This window comes from Scyliorhinus canicula, chromosome 1, assembly GCF_902713615.1.
Source record: "Scyliorhinus canicula chromosome 1, sScyCan1.1, whole genome shotgun sequence".
Lineage (NCBI taxonomy): Eukaryota > Metazoa > Chordata > Chondrichthyes > Carcharhiniformes > Scyliorhinidae > Scyliorhinus > Scyliorhinus canicula.
This window is the reverse complement of record NC_052146.1, coordinates 103241152-103256570: the sequence shown is the minus strand read 5'-3', so window position 1 is coordinate 103256570 and position 15419 is coordinate 103241152. Positions and strand designations below refer to the sequence as shown.

At 49.6% G+C, this 15419-nt stretch overlaps 1 protein-coding gene across 5 annotated transcripts in view; it reads left to right on the top strand.

The window, feature by feature from the left end:
• The window catches only part of mtfr1l (mitochondrial fission regulator 1-like), a 71915-nt gene that overhangs the window by 9897 nt on the left and 46599 nt on the right, over positions 1-15419 (top strand). For 2 of the 5 annotated variants that reach the window (XM_038796610.1, XM_038796601.1), the window contains exon 2: positions 3489-3648. The exons of the other annotated variants lie outside the window; for them this stretch is intronic. In XM_038796610.1, the coding sequence (XP_038652538.1) occupies positions 3634-3648 (15 nt within the window). In that variant the 5' untranslated portion in view covers positions 3489-3633. The remainder of the gene's footprint in view (positions 1-3488; positions 3649-15419) is intronic. 5 annotated transcript variants of the gene reach the window in all.

Here is a 15419-nt window from a genome sequence, read left to right as displayed (position 1 = left end):
TAAGGTGTTACTGAGGCCGCACCTGGAGTATTGTGTTCAGTTTTGCTCTCCTTACCTGAGAAAAGGCGTACTGGCACTGAAGGGTGTGCAGAGGAGATTCACTAGGTTAATCCCAGATCTGAAGGGGTTGGATTATGACGAGAGGTTGAGTAGACTGGGACTGTACTCATTGGAATTTAGAAGGATGTGGGGGGATCTTATAGAAACATATAAAATTATGAAGGGAATAGATAGGATAGATGCGGGCAGGTTGTTTCCACTGGCGGGTGAAAGCAGAACTAGGGGGAATAGCCTCAAAATAAGGGAAGTAGATTTAGGACTGAGTTTAGGAGCCAAAGGGTTGTGAATCTATGGAATTCCTTGCCCAATGAAGCGGTTGTGGCTCCTTCATTAAATGTTTTTTTAAGATAAAGATAGCTAGTTTTTTAAAGAATCAAGGGATTAAAGGGTTATGGTGTTCGGGCTGGAAAGTGGAGCTGAGTCCACAAAAGATCAGCCATGATCTCATTGGATGGCGGAACAGGCTCGAGGGGCCAGATGGCCTACTCCTGCTCCTAGTTCTTATGTTCTTATAACTACGTTCAATACCCTCCTGCTGTTTGAAAAGAGCTACCTCCCTCTCTCCAACCCCATCTGATCCTCGCCTATCACCTTCGGGAGGCACTCCTCCTGCCTACCTGCCAGTACCTTTGCCAACATCTTTGCTTCCACATTTAAAAGTGGGCCTATATAACCTACACTCTGTCGGATCCTTATTCTTCTTCAGCAACAAGGAAATAGATGCCTGCCCCAAAGTTTGTGGTAACATCCTTGTCCCTATTGCTCCCTCAAACATCCCCACCATCAGTGGTGCCAGCTTATCTTTGAATGTTTTATAAGATTCCACTGGAAACCCATCCTTCCCCCGACTGCATCCTCCCAATTGCATCTTTAATTTCCTACCCATCCATCGCTCCAATGTAGCCCTGTCTCCCTCCCCTAACCTTTGGTACGCCAGCCCATCTAGATATTCCTGCATCTCCTGGTCTCCCCCAGGTGGCTCTGACCTGTACAATCTCCCCTGAATTCCTCAAAGACCTTATTAATCTGATCCGGAGCCACCACCAGCTTCCCTGCTCTGTCCTGAGCTGAACAATTTCAATTGCCGCCACCTCCCTCTGAAGCTGAGCCGCTAACATTCTCTCCATGCTCGTAAACTGCACCCCTTGCTTGCCTCAGTTGGCGCGCCACCTTCCTGGTAGATAGTCGGTCAATACTCGCCTGTCACTCCTTCATCTTTTCCAACTCGCCAGGTTCCAATGTCCACAGCCCCTCCCCCACCTCACCTCTGTTCACTAGCTGACTATAGTTACCTCGTGAGGGCCTCCCCTCCCACACAGTCCCAGAGGAAACAAATCCAACCCATACAACTCAATAAAATACCATATAACTGTCACAACAAAGAATGCTAGTCAAAGTAAGCAAAATCTTAAACTCTATAACAATTAAGTCAAGTAAGTTACAATACAGGTCAATGAACAAAAAGTTATAACATTGATACATTCTCCAGCTTCCCCAATCACAGTCCATGACCACTCTCCAGTTCCACTCCTCACATCTGCCCCAAGTCTTATATCTCATGAACGCCTCAGCCGCCTGCACCGTCTTAAAATAAAAATCTTTGGCGTTGCATGTCACCCTTGGCTTCGCCGGATCCATCACACCAAATCGTATCCCACTGTTGTGCAGTGATGTCTTTACTTGGCCGAATGCTGCTTGTCTCTTTGCAAACTCCACCGTCAAGTCTTGGTATATCCAAACTCCAGCACCAGCCCACTGCACCTTCTGCTTCACCCAGCTTAACACCCTCTCCTTCGTGTGGTATCTATGGAATCAGATGATTGCTGCTCTTCGTGGCTCATTTAATTTTGGCGTCGGTCTTAATGATCGATGACTCGGTCCAGTTCATACAGGGAGGGCTGCTCAACCACCCCGATCAACTCAGCCAGCATCTTTGCAAAGTACTTTGTTGGCCTCGAGCCCTCTGCCCCCTCGGCCAAGTCCACAATCCTCAAATTGTGCCACCTCGAGCGGTTCTCTGAATCTTTGAGCTTTGCTCGAAGCCCTTTCTTAGCCTCCACCACCCTCCGCAGCTCGTCATCAATCGAGGTGAGCTGGTCACTGTGCTGCGACGTGACCTCCAATTCCTTCAACTTCTCGCCCTGTTCTCTCACCTCGGCTGATGTCTTTGCCACAGTTACCCTCACCGGGTCAATTCCTCCTCCACCAACAATGTTAGTGCGACCACCATCTCCTTCCTCAACGCCTCCATGTGACTTACAAACGGCTTCTCCAGCTCCAGCCATCACCTTTGTCATCGTCTCCACTGTAAGCAGTGTGCCTCACCATGTGGTCCAGCCTCCGGCATCTTGCCAGCACCTTTAGGGTCTCTCGTTTGACGGTGAACCCTCGCTCCCTCTCTTCTTCACAACTGTTTTTCAGTCCTTTTGGCATCTTTTAGTGACTTTTTAATCTCTCTTCAATCTTCCAAAAGTTACCCCCAGGACTGGACTTTAAACCTCCTAAAAAACAAAACAAAAACAAACCTCAAATGGGAGCCACCCAACGTGTGTCTTCCCCTCTACATGCTGCCACCAGAAGTCACTTTAACATCGTGTTGTAAGACTTCTTACTTTGCCCACCCCAGTCCAACGCCGATATCTCCCCATGGTGGTGCAACTTGTCACAGCTAATTTACCCAAAACGTAAGCAGATTTTTCAGAACATATTGTTGTATGTGGGCCGGCATGAAACCTCTTCAGTGAGATGGATGCACTTAATAAAAATAATTATATTTTCAGCTTTGTAGTTGGTATCAGCCAGGCAGGGAAAGGCTCAAGGAAGAGCTGCATGATTCTAAAGTTGAGTTATGTAGCAGACAGTATGTGGTCTCCACCGAGTGCCCTCTTCGCTTGTTTAAATTAAATGTTACTTCTGCTTTGTGTTTTTTTGAGTATTCAGTATGGGTAATACTACATCTCCAAAATTTTCAGTTATATTATCTCAGCCGCTATTTGTTCATGGTGCTAAAATTATCCCTTGGGACACTAGTTTATGAAAAATTGTTGACCCATTTTAGTTTAAGTAGACCAACATTTTGGCCAGAATTGCAAAAGGGCATTTCAAACATAATTAATATTCAGACACCAATATCACAATGTAACTTGAAGGTCCTTGTTATATATCTTTCACTGTCTGAATCTATCGCATAATTTTAAATACGGTTGTGCTGCATTTTCTACTTTCTGACTTGCAACCTCAGAAAATTGAACGGGTGGGCTAATAACCATCAGAGGGTAGATTTGTTTTGTTTTTTTACACACTGTATGGAAGGTACAGGTTTAATGGCTGCATTAGCTATTTTCTTTTGGACTTTCTCTTATGTTATCAAATAAGAATACCATGTTAAAATTGCTAAAGCACTTACAAAATAATTGTTTAATTTGCAGAAGGAGTTTGCTGATCCACTTTGACCCGCATGAATAGGTGAAACTTGGTTCCAGTAGTATTCTTTCCTAATTTGTCTGCTTCAGAGCCACAGTGTTTTTGATTCATTGCATTGTATCAGCTTGGAATTCTTCAGTGCAATTTAAGATGGAGACAGATACTGTAAGTAGTGTATATTATTTGGGAAAACATTTCTAAACATTGAACACTGTACGACGGAATTGGGAATGGTATAAATTGGTCATCCAGTACTTTGCTGAAGCTGACACAAATCTAAATTGATGGATTAACAAACTCTCTAATTATTTGCAGCTTGCTTTTTATGAATGCTCATATTTGATTTGTATGATTCAAAACTGTACATGTTACTTTTGTTTGGAAGCCATGTCCCTTGATTATTATTGGAAATGAGTGTTTTTCACTGGGAAATCATTTAATGGATTAGCTGAATATTCCCTCAGTTTTGAACCAGGATTGAAATTCAGCCAAAATGAATATGACTCAAACTTTTTAATCTACACAGTTTAATTTAAAAAAAAGTTTTTTTGATCAGTTTTCATATTTTATATGCAATAAATTATACATTACCAGAAAAAAAGCGCAAAAGGCAACACATATAATTTACAAGCGAGCATCTTCATAACAGCAACTATGACTCTGGCCTCCCTCTTGAACTGGCATAAGTATTTTGCATTCCCATTTATATTTGATTTGGGCCTTAGCTTGCCTTTGGACCGGTACCTTCCAGCTTTGTCCCTCCTTTGGCAACACACTGCACCATCCCACGACCCATCTGCAGGTCGCGAACACCACTTTGTAACTCACTGGTCTAACGGGTGTGACGACCTCCTGAAATACTGTGTCCAGGTACCTCTTTCCCCCTCCCAGCTGTGTCGCAGTGTCCTAAGCTCAGATCCAGCTCATCACACTTGCATTTCTTAGCTGAGGCATAGAGTTTGAAGAATGAATAGAGCTGGGAGGTTATACTGGAACTGTATAAAATGTTAGTTAGGCCACAGCTGTATGCAGTTCTGGAATCCACATTACAGGAGAGATGTGATAGCAGTGGAAAGGGTGTGGAGGAGATTTACCAGGATGTTGTCTGGGCTAAGAGCATTAGGAAGAGAGGTCCGATAGACTGGGATTGATTTCCTTGGAGCAGAGGAGACTGAGGGGGGGGGACATGATTGAGATGTATAAAATTATGAGGAGCAGAGATAAGAGTGCACGTTCTCCCCGTGTGTGCGTGGATTTCCTTTGGGTGCTCCAGTTTCCTCCCACCGTCCAAAGATGTGCAGGTTAGGTGGATTGGCCATGCTAAATTGCCTTTGGGTTAGATGGGGTTACTGGGTTATTGGGATAGGGTGGAGGTGTGGGCTCGGGTAGGGTGCTCTTTCCAAGAGCCGGTGCAGACTCGATGGGCCGACTGGCCTCCTTCTGCACTGTAAATTCTATGATTCCTGCTCGTACATCCATGTTCCTTTTTGTTTGTCTTCACACCATGCCTCCCCCATCTCTCTTCCCCACACCCCCTTCTCTCCTCTTTCTGCCCCCCCCTTGCTCTACTGGTTGCTGGCTACGAACAGATCTTGAAACAAGTTGGTGAACGGTTCCACGTCGTATGGAAGCCTGCCTCCGATCTGTGGATGGCAAATTTTATTTTCTCGAGCCTGAGAACTTCCGTCTGGTCGAACAGCCAGTCTGCAGCCTTGGGTGGTGCTGCAGATTGCCAGTCGAGCAGTATTCTCCGGCAGGCAATCAGGAGGCAAAGGCTAGGGCGTCAGCCCCACTTTCCATGAAGAGCTTTGGCAGATCTGATGCCCTGAAGATCGCCACTTTTTGGATGGCTGCACCCTCACTCTCACAACCCTGGACATGGCCTCGAAGAAGGACGTTCAATACCCGATAAGTCTGGTCAAGCCCAGAGCACGTGAGTGTGGTTGGCTGAGCCTCCCTGGCACCATCAACATTTGTCCTCCACCTCCGGGAAGAACCCACTCATTCGAGTTCTGGTTAGGTTTGCTCTGTGCACCACCTTTAGCTGTGTTCGGCTCAGCCCTGTGCACGTGGAGGTGAAGTTCGCCCTACATAGTGCGTCAATTCAAAGTCCTTCCCCTATCTCTCTCTATGCCTAGTTCCTCCTCACACTTTTTCCTTGTCTCGTCTAGGCGGGACCAAATCTCCTCCAGCTATCGCCCATACATGTCTGCACAGGTCCTCTCTCCCAGGTCGCCCATGTTCAGCAGTCTTTCGATTAGTGAGTGTTCTGGTATGTGCGGGTACATTGTTATTTCTTGGTGGAGGAAGTTTTTAACTTAATGTATCTCAGGTCGTTGGTAGCTGCTGGAACCTCTCCGTTAGCTCCCCCAGGGCCACTACTACTACTACTACCCCACCCCACCCCACCTCACCACACACATACACAACATACAAACAGCATGATTAGCTTGTCGGCTGTGTTGATAAGGATTTTGGGGATGTAGATCGGAGGTACCTGAACAGGAAGAGGAACAGGAGTGCAGCACGTTCATTTTGATCATCTGTATCCTCCCTGAGATGCAGCTGGAGAGTGGAAGTGAGCCCCACCTCTGCAAGTCCTTTTTAACTTCCGCCACCAGACTTGTCGGGTTCCATTTATGGATCCATGTCCAGTCATGGGCTATTTGGATCCCCAGGTAACAGAATCTGGCCCAGTTTAAAATGCCATTCCTCCAGCCTCCCCCCCTCTGGGTTCACAGGGAAGATTTCACAGGGGGCAGCACGGTAGCATGGTGGTTAGCATAAATGCTTCACAGCTCCAGGGTCCCAGGTTCGATTCCCGGCTGGGTCACTGTCTGTGCGGAGTCTGCACGTCCTCCCCGTGTGTGCGTGGGTTTCCTCCCGGGTGCTCCGGTTTCCTCCCACAGTCCAAAGATGTGCGGGTTAGGTGGATTTGCCATGCTAAATTGCCCGTAGTATCCTAAAAAGTAAGGTTAAGGGGGGGTTGTTGGGTTACGGGTAAAGGGTGGATACGTGGGTTTGAGTAGAGTGATCATGGCTCGGCACAACATCGAGGGCCGAAGGGCCTGTTCTGTGCTGTACTGTTCTATGTTCTATTTCTCTTTTTTTTAAATTTAAAGTACCCAATTCTTCTTTTCCAATAAGGGGCAATTTAGTGCGGCCAATCCACCTACCATTATCATCTTTGGTTTGTTGGGGTGAGACCCACGTAAACACGGGAGAATGTGCAAACTCCACACGGACAGTGACCCAGGGCCGGGATCGAACCTGGGACCTCAGCGCTGTGAGGCAGCAATGCTAACCACTATGCTGCCCAAAGATCTCGCTCTTACTCAGGTTAAACCTGTAGCCTGAGTAGGCTCAGAACTCCTTTAGGAGATTCATGAACCCTTGCAGGTGAATATGCCATGCTAAATTTCCCCTTGGAAAAATTAAAAATTAACAATAGCGGGTTCACTGGGCATCTCTGCCTCGTGCCTCTGTTCAGCCGGAGGTATCTAGAGCTGTTGGTGTTGTCCATATGCTTGCCATGGGAGCACTGTACTGTAGTTTCACCCAGGAGGTTAATCCTGCCCCAAACCCATATCGTTCCAGTACCTCTTGAGGTACTTCCATTCGACCCTGTCAACGGCCTTTTCTGCACCCAGGGAGATGATCCCTTCTTGTGTTCTCTCCCCAGATGGGGCCATTATCACAGTCAGCAGGCGCCGAGGTTCGATGTTACATGTCTGCCCTTGACAAAGGCCGTCTGGTCCTCCATGATTACCTCTGACATGTAGCTCACCAGCTACCTCGCCATGGCCTTAGCCAGGATCTTTGCGTCCGCATTAAGGAGTCAGATGGGCCTGTAAAACCTCCACTCCGCTCAGGTCTTTCTCCTTTTTGGGTATCAGCAATATTGAGGCTTTAGCTAGTGTTGGTGGCAGGATGCCCCTTACTGGCAAGTGTGATACAGGGCCTGTGCCGAGGTGAATTTATTTGGAGAGGTTCACTGGAAATCCATCTGGTCCCAGCGCCTCTCCGTCTGCGTGCAGTTAATACGCTCCATGACATCCCCAGTTCTAGTGGTGCTTCCAGGACCCGTCTCCTGTCTTCCCCCACGGCAGGCATGTCCACTCCATCGAGGAACTGCGCAATATTAATCTTGGAGTACTACTCTGGGGGCTTGGGGGTGTACACCCTCAGTAGTAGGTTGCAAAGGCGGCTGGCTTTGTCTCCATGCTTATAAAAGGTCCCCTGTGTCTGGCGGAGCAGGTTGACTGCTTTACTGATGGATGGCAACTTTTCCCTCTCTGCCAGTAGTTTGACGGTTTTGGCAATTGAGTACAGCCGGTCCACCTCCAGTATGTAGTCGACCAGCTAGTTCCTGGTCACCCCCTCCTCTCTGTCTTTGCGCGTGATTTAAATGTGATCTCGGGCGGGATTCTCCCCTACCCGGCGTAGCGGAGTGGCGCCAATCACTCCGGCGTCGGGCCTCCCCAAAGGTACCTTTTGGGGGCTAGGCCCGCGCTGGAGCGGATGGCACCACGCCGACTGGCGCCAAAACCGGCACCAACATGCTAGGTGCTCGGGGAGCCCAGCGAACCACGCCCATATGTTTTGGGCATACCCAGAGCTGGGGGAGTTTTGGAAGGGGGTAGCAAGGACGGTGTCGAGGGTGGTAGGATCCAGGGTTAAGCCAGGCTGGGGACTCGCAATTTTTGGGGTTGCAGTGGAGCCGGGAGTGCAGGAGGCGAAAGAGGCCGGTGTTCTGGCCTTTGCGTCCCTAGTAGCCCAGCGGAGGATCTTGCTTCAATGGAAGGATGAGAGGTCCCCAAGCGTGGAGGCCTGGATCAATGATATGGTGGGGTTCATCAAATTGGAGAAGGTGAAATTTGCCCTGAGGGGATCAGTACAGTGGTTCTTTAGGCGGTGGCAGCCTTTCCTGGACTTCCTGGCGGAACGGTAGGGAAGTAGGCCGGCAGCAGCAGCAACCCGGGGGGGGGGGGGGGGGGGGGGGGGGGGGGGGGGTTTGGTTCGGTGGGAGGGAGAATTGTGTACATGGGTTTGTTGGATGTGGCGGGTGTTATCTCTTTTTCCTTTTTGTTGTTTGTTTTTGTAGTTGCTTTTGTAGTTGGGTGGTTCATGTTCTTGGGTTTTTACCATGATTGTTTATATTTTGTGAAAATCTTAATAAAAATTATTAAAAAAAAACCCGGCACCAACGGCCTTTGGCGCCCGGCGCCGGGGCTGGCTGAAAGGCCTTCGCCGGTTCGCGCATGCGCCGGTGGTGACGTCAGCAGCAGCTGCCAGTGACGTCACCACCGGCGCATGCGCGCTGGGGGATTCCCTTCCGCCTCCGCCATGGTGGAGGCCGTGGCGGCGGCAGAAGAGAAAGAGTGCCCCCACGGCACTGGCCCGCCCGCCGATCGGTGGGCCCCGATCGTGGTCCTGGCCACCGTGGGGGCACCCCCCCGGGTCCGATCGCCCCGCGCCCCCCCCCCCCGGGGGCCCGTTTGCGCCGCTGATCCTGCCGCCACCAGAGGTGGTTCAAACGTCGGCGGCGGGAGAGGCCTCCCAGTGGCGGGACTTCGGGCCAGAGAATCGCCGCAGGGGGCTCGCCGCTCGACCTGGCGCGATTCCCGCCCCCACCAATTCCCGGGTGGCGGAGAATTTCTGCCACGGCGGGGGCGGGATTTTTGGCGGCCCCGGGCGATTCTCCGACCCTGCGTGGGGTCGGAAAATTGCGCCCCATTTCTCCCCTTACCACTACCTTCAACACCTCCCAGAATGTCGAGTATGAGATTTCCCCTTTTATGACAGTTAGATACCCATCTATGGCCTGTGATATCCGATCGCAAAAAGCCTTATCAGCAAGGAGAGGGTCGTGTCCAGGCTCCATGGGGGGGAAGGTGTTGAGCCCGGTCCGTCTCCAATCTCGTATCCATTTAGTATGGAGTGTGATCGGAGATTACGATCGCGGAATATTCCGCTCCCACTATCCCTGGAAGCACCAATTTCCCCACTACAAAGAAGCCAATCCTCGAGTAGACCCTGTGGACATGGGAGAAGAAAAATTCCTTCTCCCCTGGGTTTGTGTGAATGTCCTTGGGGCCCACCACCCCCATCTGCTTCTTGACGGTGTTCAGCTCCTTTTCCTTAGTTTCCCCGATTTGGGGCTGGTCTGTGAGACCTGTACGCAGTTAAAGCAGTCCTTTTCCTTGAGTGTGTCTCCTGGAGGAAGATAACCAGCCCTCAGACTTTTGAGATGGGCGAAGACTCTGGATCTTTTCACCGGGTTGTTAAGTCCCTACGCGTTCCAGGTGACTATCCTGATCCCACCCCAGCTCCTGTGGGATCAATCTTACTTACCTTTTGGATGCGCCCCTGCATTCCAAAGTTTCCCTTTGCCCAGAGGCCATCCAAGATGGCCATCCCGCTGGGGCCCTGCACTCCCGGGTTTCCCTTTGTTTTGGAGTTCACCAAGATGACCACTCTTGGTGTCGCTGTTTTCGCTTCCACCATGTGCGACCTGTTGTAGCCAGCATTTTACCTCCCGCCCCTCCGATCCCCTTCTTGAGTCTGTCCTCCTTTCTTGCCCCCCCCGCCCCGCCTGTCTTTCCCCTTCCCCCATTTTCTAACGCCGTTTTCCCACTAGTTTGTTGTCACTTTTGCTGCTGTTATTGCTGCCGTCCAAGCTCGTGTCTGCGCACAAACCTGGCTCCCTCAGCCTACGCAGTGAAGTTGAATTCCTTCCCTTGGAAGGTTACCCACAGTTTGGCCAGGTACAGCATCCCAAATTGCACCCCACTCTTATACAAGACCACCTTGGCTGTATTAACTTCAGCACGGCGCTTGGCCAGCTCTGCCCCAATGTCTTGGTAAACTCAAAGTGAATGGCCTTCCCGCTGGTAGGACCGCATGTGCCTTGTCCAGTTCAGGACCTTCTCCTGATATCGATGCACCTTTGCTATTATGGCTCTTTGAGCTCCCCCGCTTTACGTTTCGGCTGGAGTGACTTATGGGCTCTGTCTGTCTCCGGGATTTGGGGAAGCACTCCCTTCCGACCAGGTTACCCAACATTGGGTGCACAAAATCTGTGGATTTCTGTCCTCGATGTCCTCTGAGTAGGTCACGATATGGAGAGTCTGGCAGCGTGACTGGTTTTCCTGGTCCTCCACCTTCCCCTTTCGGTGCCCCTAGCATCGCCACCAACCTTGAAACTTCTGTTTCCAGGGAGGTGATTTGGTCGCTCTCTGGTTGGCCGCCGCTTTTTCTAGGTCCCTGATTATTGCCTCCTGTGCTTCCAGTTGGCGCTCTGTTTTCTCCAACCTTGAAGGAGGCCAGGGTGCCCATGGACTTCACTGTCGCCATCATTTCTAGCTTGAAGGCATGTCTGTGTTTCTGGAGCTCCTGGGCCAGGAAGTCCATTCACTCGCTTATCAGTGGCTGGCCTAGTGTGGGTCCAATGGCCCAGCTCGCTCGGGTGTGGCCTGCTCCGACTTGCTCATCATCATCCCATTTCTCCTTTCCAGGCTTTGGCTGACTCTGCCAATCCTTCGGGTCCTGGACTCATTGTCGGTCATTTCTCGGTGGTTGTAGCTGTCTTGTGAGAGGGTTGGGGGTTTGGTGGGCATTAAATATGCTGTTTTTAAGTGTTCCCGGAGGAAAGCCACGTTCCCTGCGTCCACTCGGCAGATCCCTCTCACCGGAAGTCTAGCTCTGCTGTTTCTAAGCCACAAAGAATTATCTAACAACCGCTCTTTCTTTTTCTTTGAGGAGGAGGGAAGGGTGGAAACACTTCGGCAATGTAATGTTTGGGGCTTTACCCTTCTTTGACACTGGGTTCTGCACAATTCCCTTTTCCATTGTGGTGAGCAAGCCAACCGCTCCCAGAATCCTCCTCTGTCACTTCTCTCTGCTGCCCACTATTGGATGTCCCTACACAGCTTACTTTTTAGTGCCTTCACACTCTTGTTGAATGTGATCACACAACTCAAAAGGTGGCAAAAAAGGAAAAGCTTGAAATACCAATTGAGAAAACAGGGCAGTGTCAAATAAGAGAAGAACAACACAGTAGAATCATTAAACTGATGGAAGTGTGGAAAAGGAAACTAAGATGATGAATGCAGTGAGGCGTTACTGGTGGAATGATTATTAAATGATATAATGAGCCATCTGCATCGTTCAACAGTCATTCCACAGATGCTTTCTCTTCTCTTTTTTGGTTTCCTGCACCTGTTATTCCTGATTCTATTAATGTACTGGTGATTTTGAAAACAAAAGTTATGGTGACGGTACAAGTCTGAAATATTGACTGTTCTTTCCACCTGAAAGACTTGCTGTGTGTTTCTAGCTTTTTCTGTTTTTGTCTGATTTATTTTTCTTTTTGCATGCATGCGTGTGTGTTTAGTATGTTAGCTTTGCATACGATATTCTGGGAAATCTGCTTTCAACCAAATACCGGAATTAATTGACATTCTGACTGAGGGTGAAATGATGGCTGCTGTGGAAAAATGAAACTGGTACAGCACAATAATGATTGTATTTTGAGGTTAAACTCGAGGCATGTGTTTGATATTTAGGAACAGCTCAAAAGTACGAACTGTTAGGAAACAAATTGCTGGATGCAAACATATTTAATTTTCAGTTCTGCTCATCACGTTTAATACAGAAGTTTGAATACAGAAGTTTGAAAATGGGTATGTTAGAAACTGGTTGTGCATCTGTGGAAGTTATAAAACATTAAAACCTCCCCCGATGCTCTTCCGGCAAATACTCAGCTCCTGATATTTATACAGAAATCACTTTACATTGCACAGAAGACCATAATCCTGAATTTTTCTTTTCTTCCTCACCCCTGGCCCAAGCTCTTTCGCTTGCTTTTGCATGTGGTTTGCTCCCTTTTGGCTTACTTTAAATACCTCTACATTGCACAGTTCCATACCCTCCTCTTCCTTCCGCATTTGTCTCTCCTATTTTAATAATGACCGTGTCCTTGAATGCATTTAATAAAGATGCGTACAGATTCAACTTGCTTGGCACCATTGTTGTGAAAAACTGCTGCAATGACAGTTTCCAAAAACTTTTTTTTTCTCCAAAATCTGCTTTGTTGTTTCCACCCAAATAAAGTTGTATTTAATTGTTGTGTTGATTCATGCTGGTGTACGGTTCCACGAGCTTTGTTCCTTGGTACTGCTACTCTTCCCTGATTTCTGAACCACTTGAGTAGGATGGATTGTTGCAGAACAAATCCAAGTCCTATCATTAAATCATGGGATGTCCACATATTCTTTTGAGTAGGAATTAGTAGAAAATGGGCCTGGCACCCATTTAAAGCCCAGGGACATTTATTGTGTCATGAGAGCAACAAATTTGACTTGCGATGGCGGCCATGGAATGAGTGGTCACAAATTTGGTGGCTCCTGCTCAAGGTGGATTTTTTTCGGTCTTTTTCCTGCCCGAAGGGTACAGTATTTGAGGGTAAAAGGTACAGGAATGCCTGGGGAAGGTAATACTCTGGTGTGGCTTTTGGATGGATCCACGGACAAGGAGTGGTGAAAGAAAGAGCTACGGGAGCAAGAGAATCTTCGAGGTGCGCCATAGTTAAAGATGATGTGGAGATGCCGGCGTTGGACTGGGGTGAGCACAGTAAGAAGTCTTACAACACCAGGTTAAAGTCCAACAGGTTTGTTTCAAACACGAGCTTTCGGAGCACGGCTCCTTCTTCACCTGAAGAAGGAGCCGTGCTCCGAAAGCTCGTGTTTGAAACAAACCTGTTGGACTTTAACCTGGTGTTGTAAGACTTCTTACCATAGTTAAAGATGGCAGAGGATAAGGGGGGTGTCCTACCTTCCCAGTTTCCCAGTGGTCGACGGAGCAATTGGTAGAGTTCCTGAATAATAAGTTTCAGCAACAAAGGAAAGAGGTCCTGGAAGACCTAGCCAAATTGGTGGAAGTGCTGAGCAGGTTGAGCAGAGGCTGGAGTTCCTGCGAGGAGCAGTTGGCCTCATTGGTGCGAAGGTGCGAATGATGCTGGAGCGCCAGAAGAGGCTGTGGGAGAAGGTGAAAGATCTGGAAAATCGCTCCAGGAGACGAAACTTGAGGATTGTTGGGATGCCTGAAAGCATTGAAGGTGCCGGAGGCCATAGTATCTGTGGCAAGGATGTTGGAGAAATTAATGGGGAAGTGGGCCTTTGATGGACCTCTGGAGGTGGACCAAGTGCACTGGCTGCTGAGGAGGAGGTGGGTGAGCCGCATGAGCGATGGTGATGCCAGCAGAATTTGAGGGACAATGGACTGGGAGGAGTGCGAGGACGTTGAACTTTGGAGGAGTTTTGGGTGCTAAAGTGTTTGGTGGTGGGTTTTCTGGGGCAGGTCCTTATGAGGGAGCAACAATGGTGAGTGTGACTTTTGTTACTGGTTGCCGGTTGGGGTGTGGGGGGGATGCAGGATGGGTGGTTGGAAGCTTTGGGGGGGGTCACCATGCTAGCTGGGCAAGCTAGTTAACATGAGTAATTGGGAGGGCTCCCAATAAGAAGGTATGGGGGAAGGGGGGGTCGGTGGAGTTGTTTCTTTGTTCAGATAGGGAGGATGAGGTTTGCTGACATGAGTGTTGGGTGTGGTTGGTGTGGCACAATTGGGAAGGGATCGATCATGGGCATCCAAGGGTGGACTTGGGAAGGTCGAGTGATGCGGGCCGGGGGCTGGCCCAGAAAGGGGTATGATCGGCAGGGGAAGGGGGCGGGGAGCTGATCACGGGGTTGAATGGGCCAGTTAAATGGTTGCGTGTGTTCACGCATTTGAGGAGTTTGAAGGTGGATGTGGCTTTTTTGCAGGCGGGGGGCACACCTGAAGCTGTGGGACAAGATGAGGTGGAGAAAGGTATGGGTGGGGCAGATGTTTCATTCGGGACTGGATATGAAGATGAGGGGTGTGGCAGTGTTGGTTAATAAGTGGGTTGTGTTATAAGGTGGGGAGTATTGAGGATGATCGGGGGGGTTTGGGGAGGGTGGTGGTGGTGGTGTATCTGATGGTGAGTGGGAAGTTGGATGGGATGCTGGTGGTTCTTGTGTTTTGCCCCAAATTGGGATGACGTGGATTTTGAGGCGGGTGGTGGGGAAGATTCTGGACGGCCCCTCATCGGTTGATTATGGAGGTGGGATTTTAACGCAGTCATAGATCCGAGCTTGGAACAGTTGAGACCCAAGTCGTCAAGGGTGTCTGCAGTGGCAAAGAAGCTGAGGGAGTTTTTGTGTGGGGTGGGGTGGACCCATGGAGGTTTGGGGTTGGGGTGTGGCGGACCCATGGCGGGTTGGGGTGGGGCGGGGTGGACCCATGGAGGTTTGGGAGGCCGAGGGCGAAGGAGTTTCACACTTCTCCTGTGCACCGGGTAGTTGGATAAGACGTTGTAGGCGGGGATGGCCGACTTGGAGTATTCAGCGATTGTGGTAACGAGCGCTGCACTGGGTGGATCCGGAGCAGCGTGGGCCGACTGCCCGCGATCACTATTGAACGTGGGCGCCAAGTTATTGGCGAAGTTGTTAGCATTGCGAATTGAGGATTGTGTCCCAGGCATGATAGGTGAGGATCAGACGGGTTTTCTGAAGGGGAGGCAGTTGTTGATGAATGTGAGCATGCTACTCAATGTAATTATGATGCCTTCGGAGGGGCAGGAGGTGGAGGTAGTGGTGGCTATAGATGCAGAGAAGGCATTTGATTGGGTGGAATAGGCGCATTTGCTGGAGGTGCTGTGGCGATTGGTTCGGACAGGAGTTTGTGGATTGGGTCCGGCTGCTGTATAAGGCACTGGTCGCGAACATGCGGACGAACCGAGTGAGTTCGGGCTGCATCAGGGGATGAGGCACGGCTGGTCCGCTCTCCCTGTTGCTTTTCACCTCGGCGATAGAGCTGCTGGCAATGGCGCTTCGGGCGCCGAGGGACTGGAGAGGGAT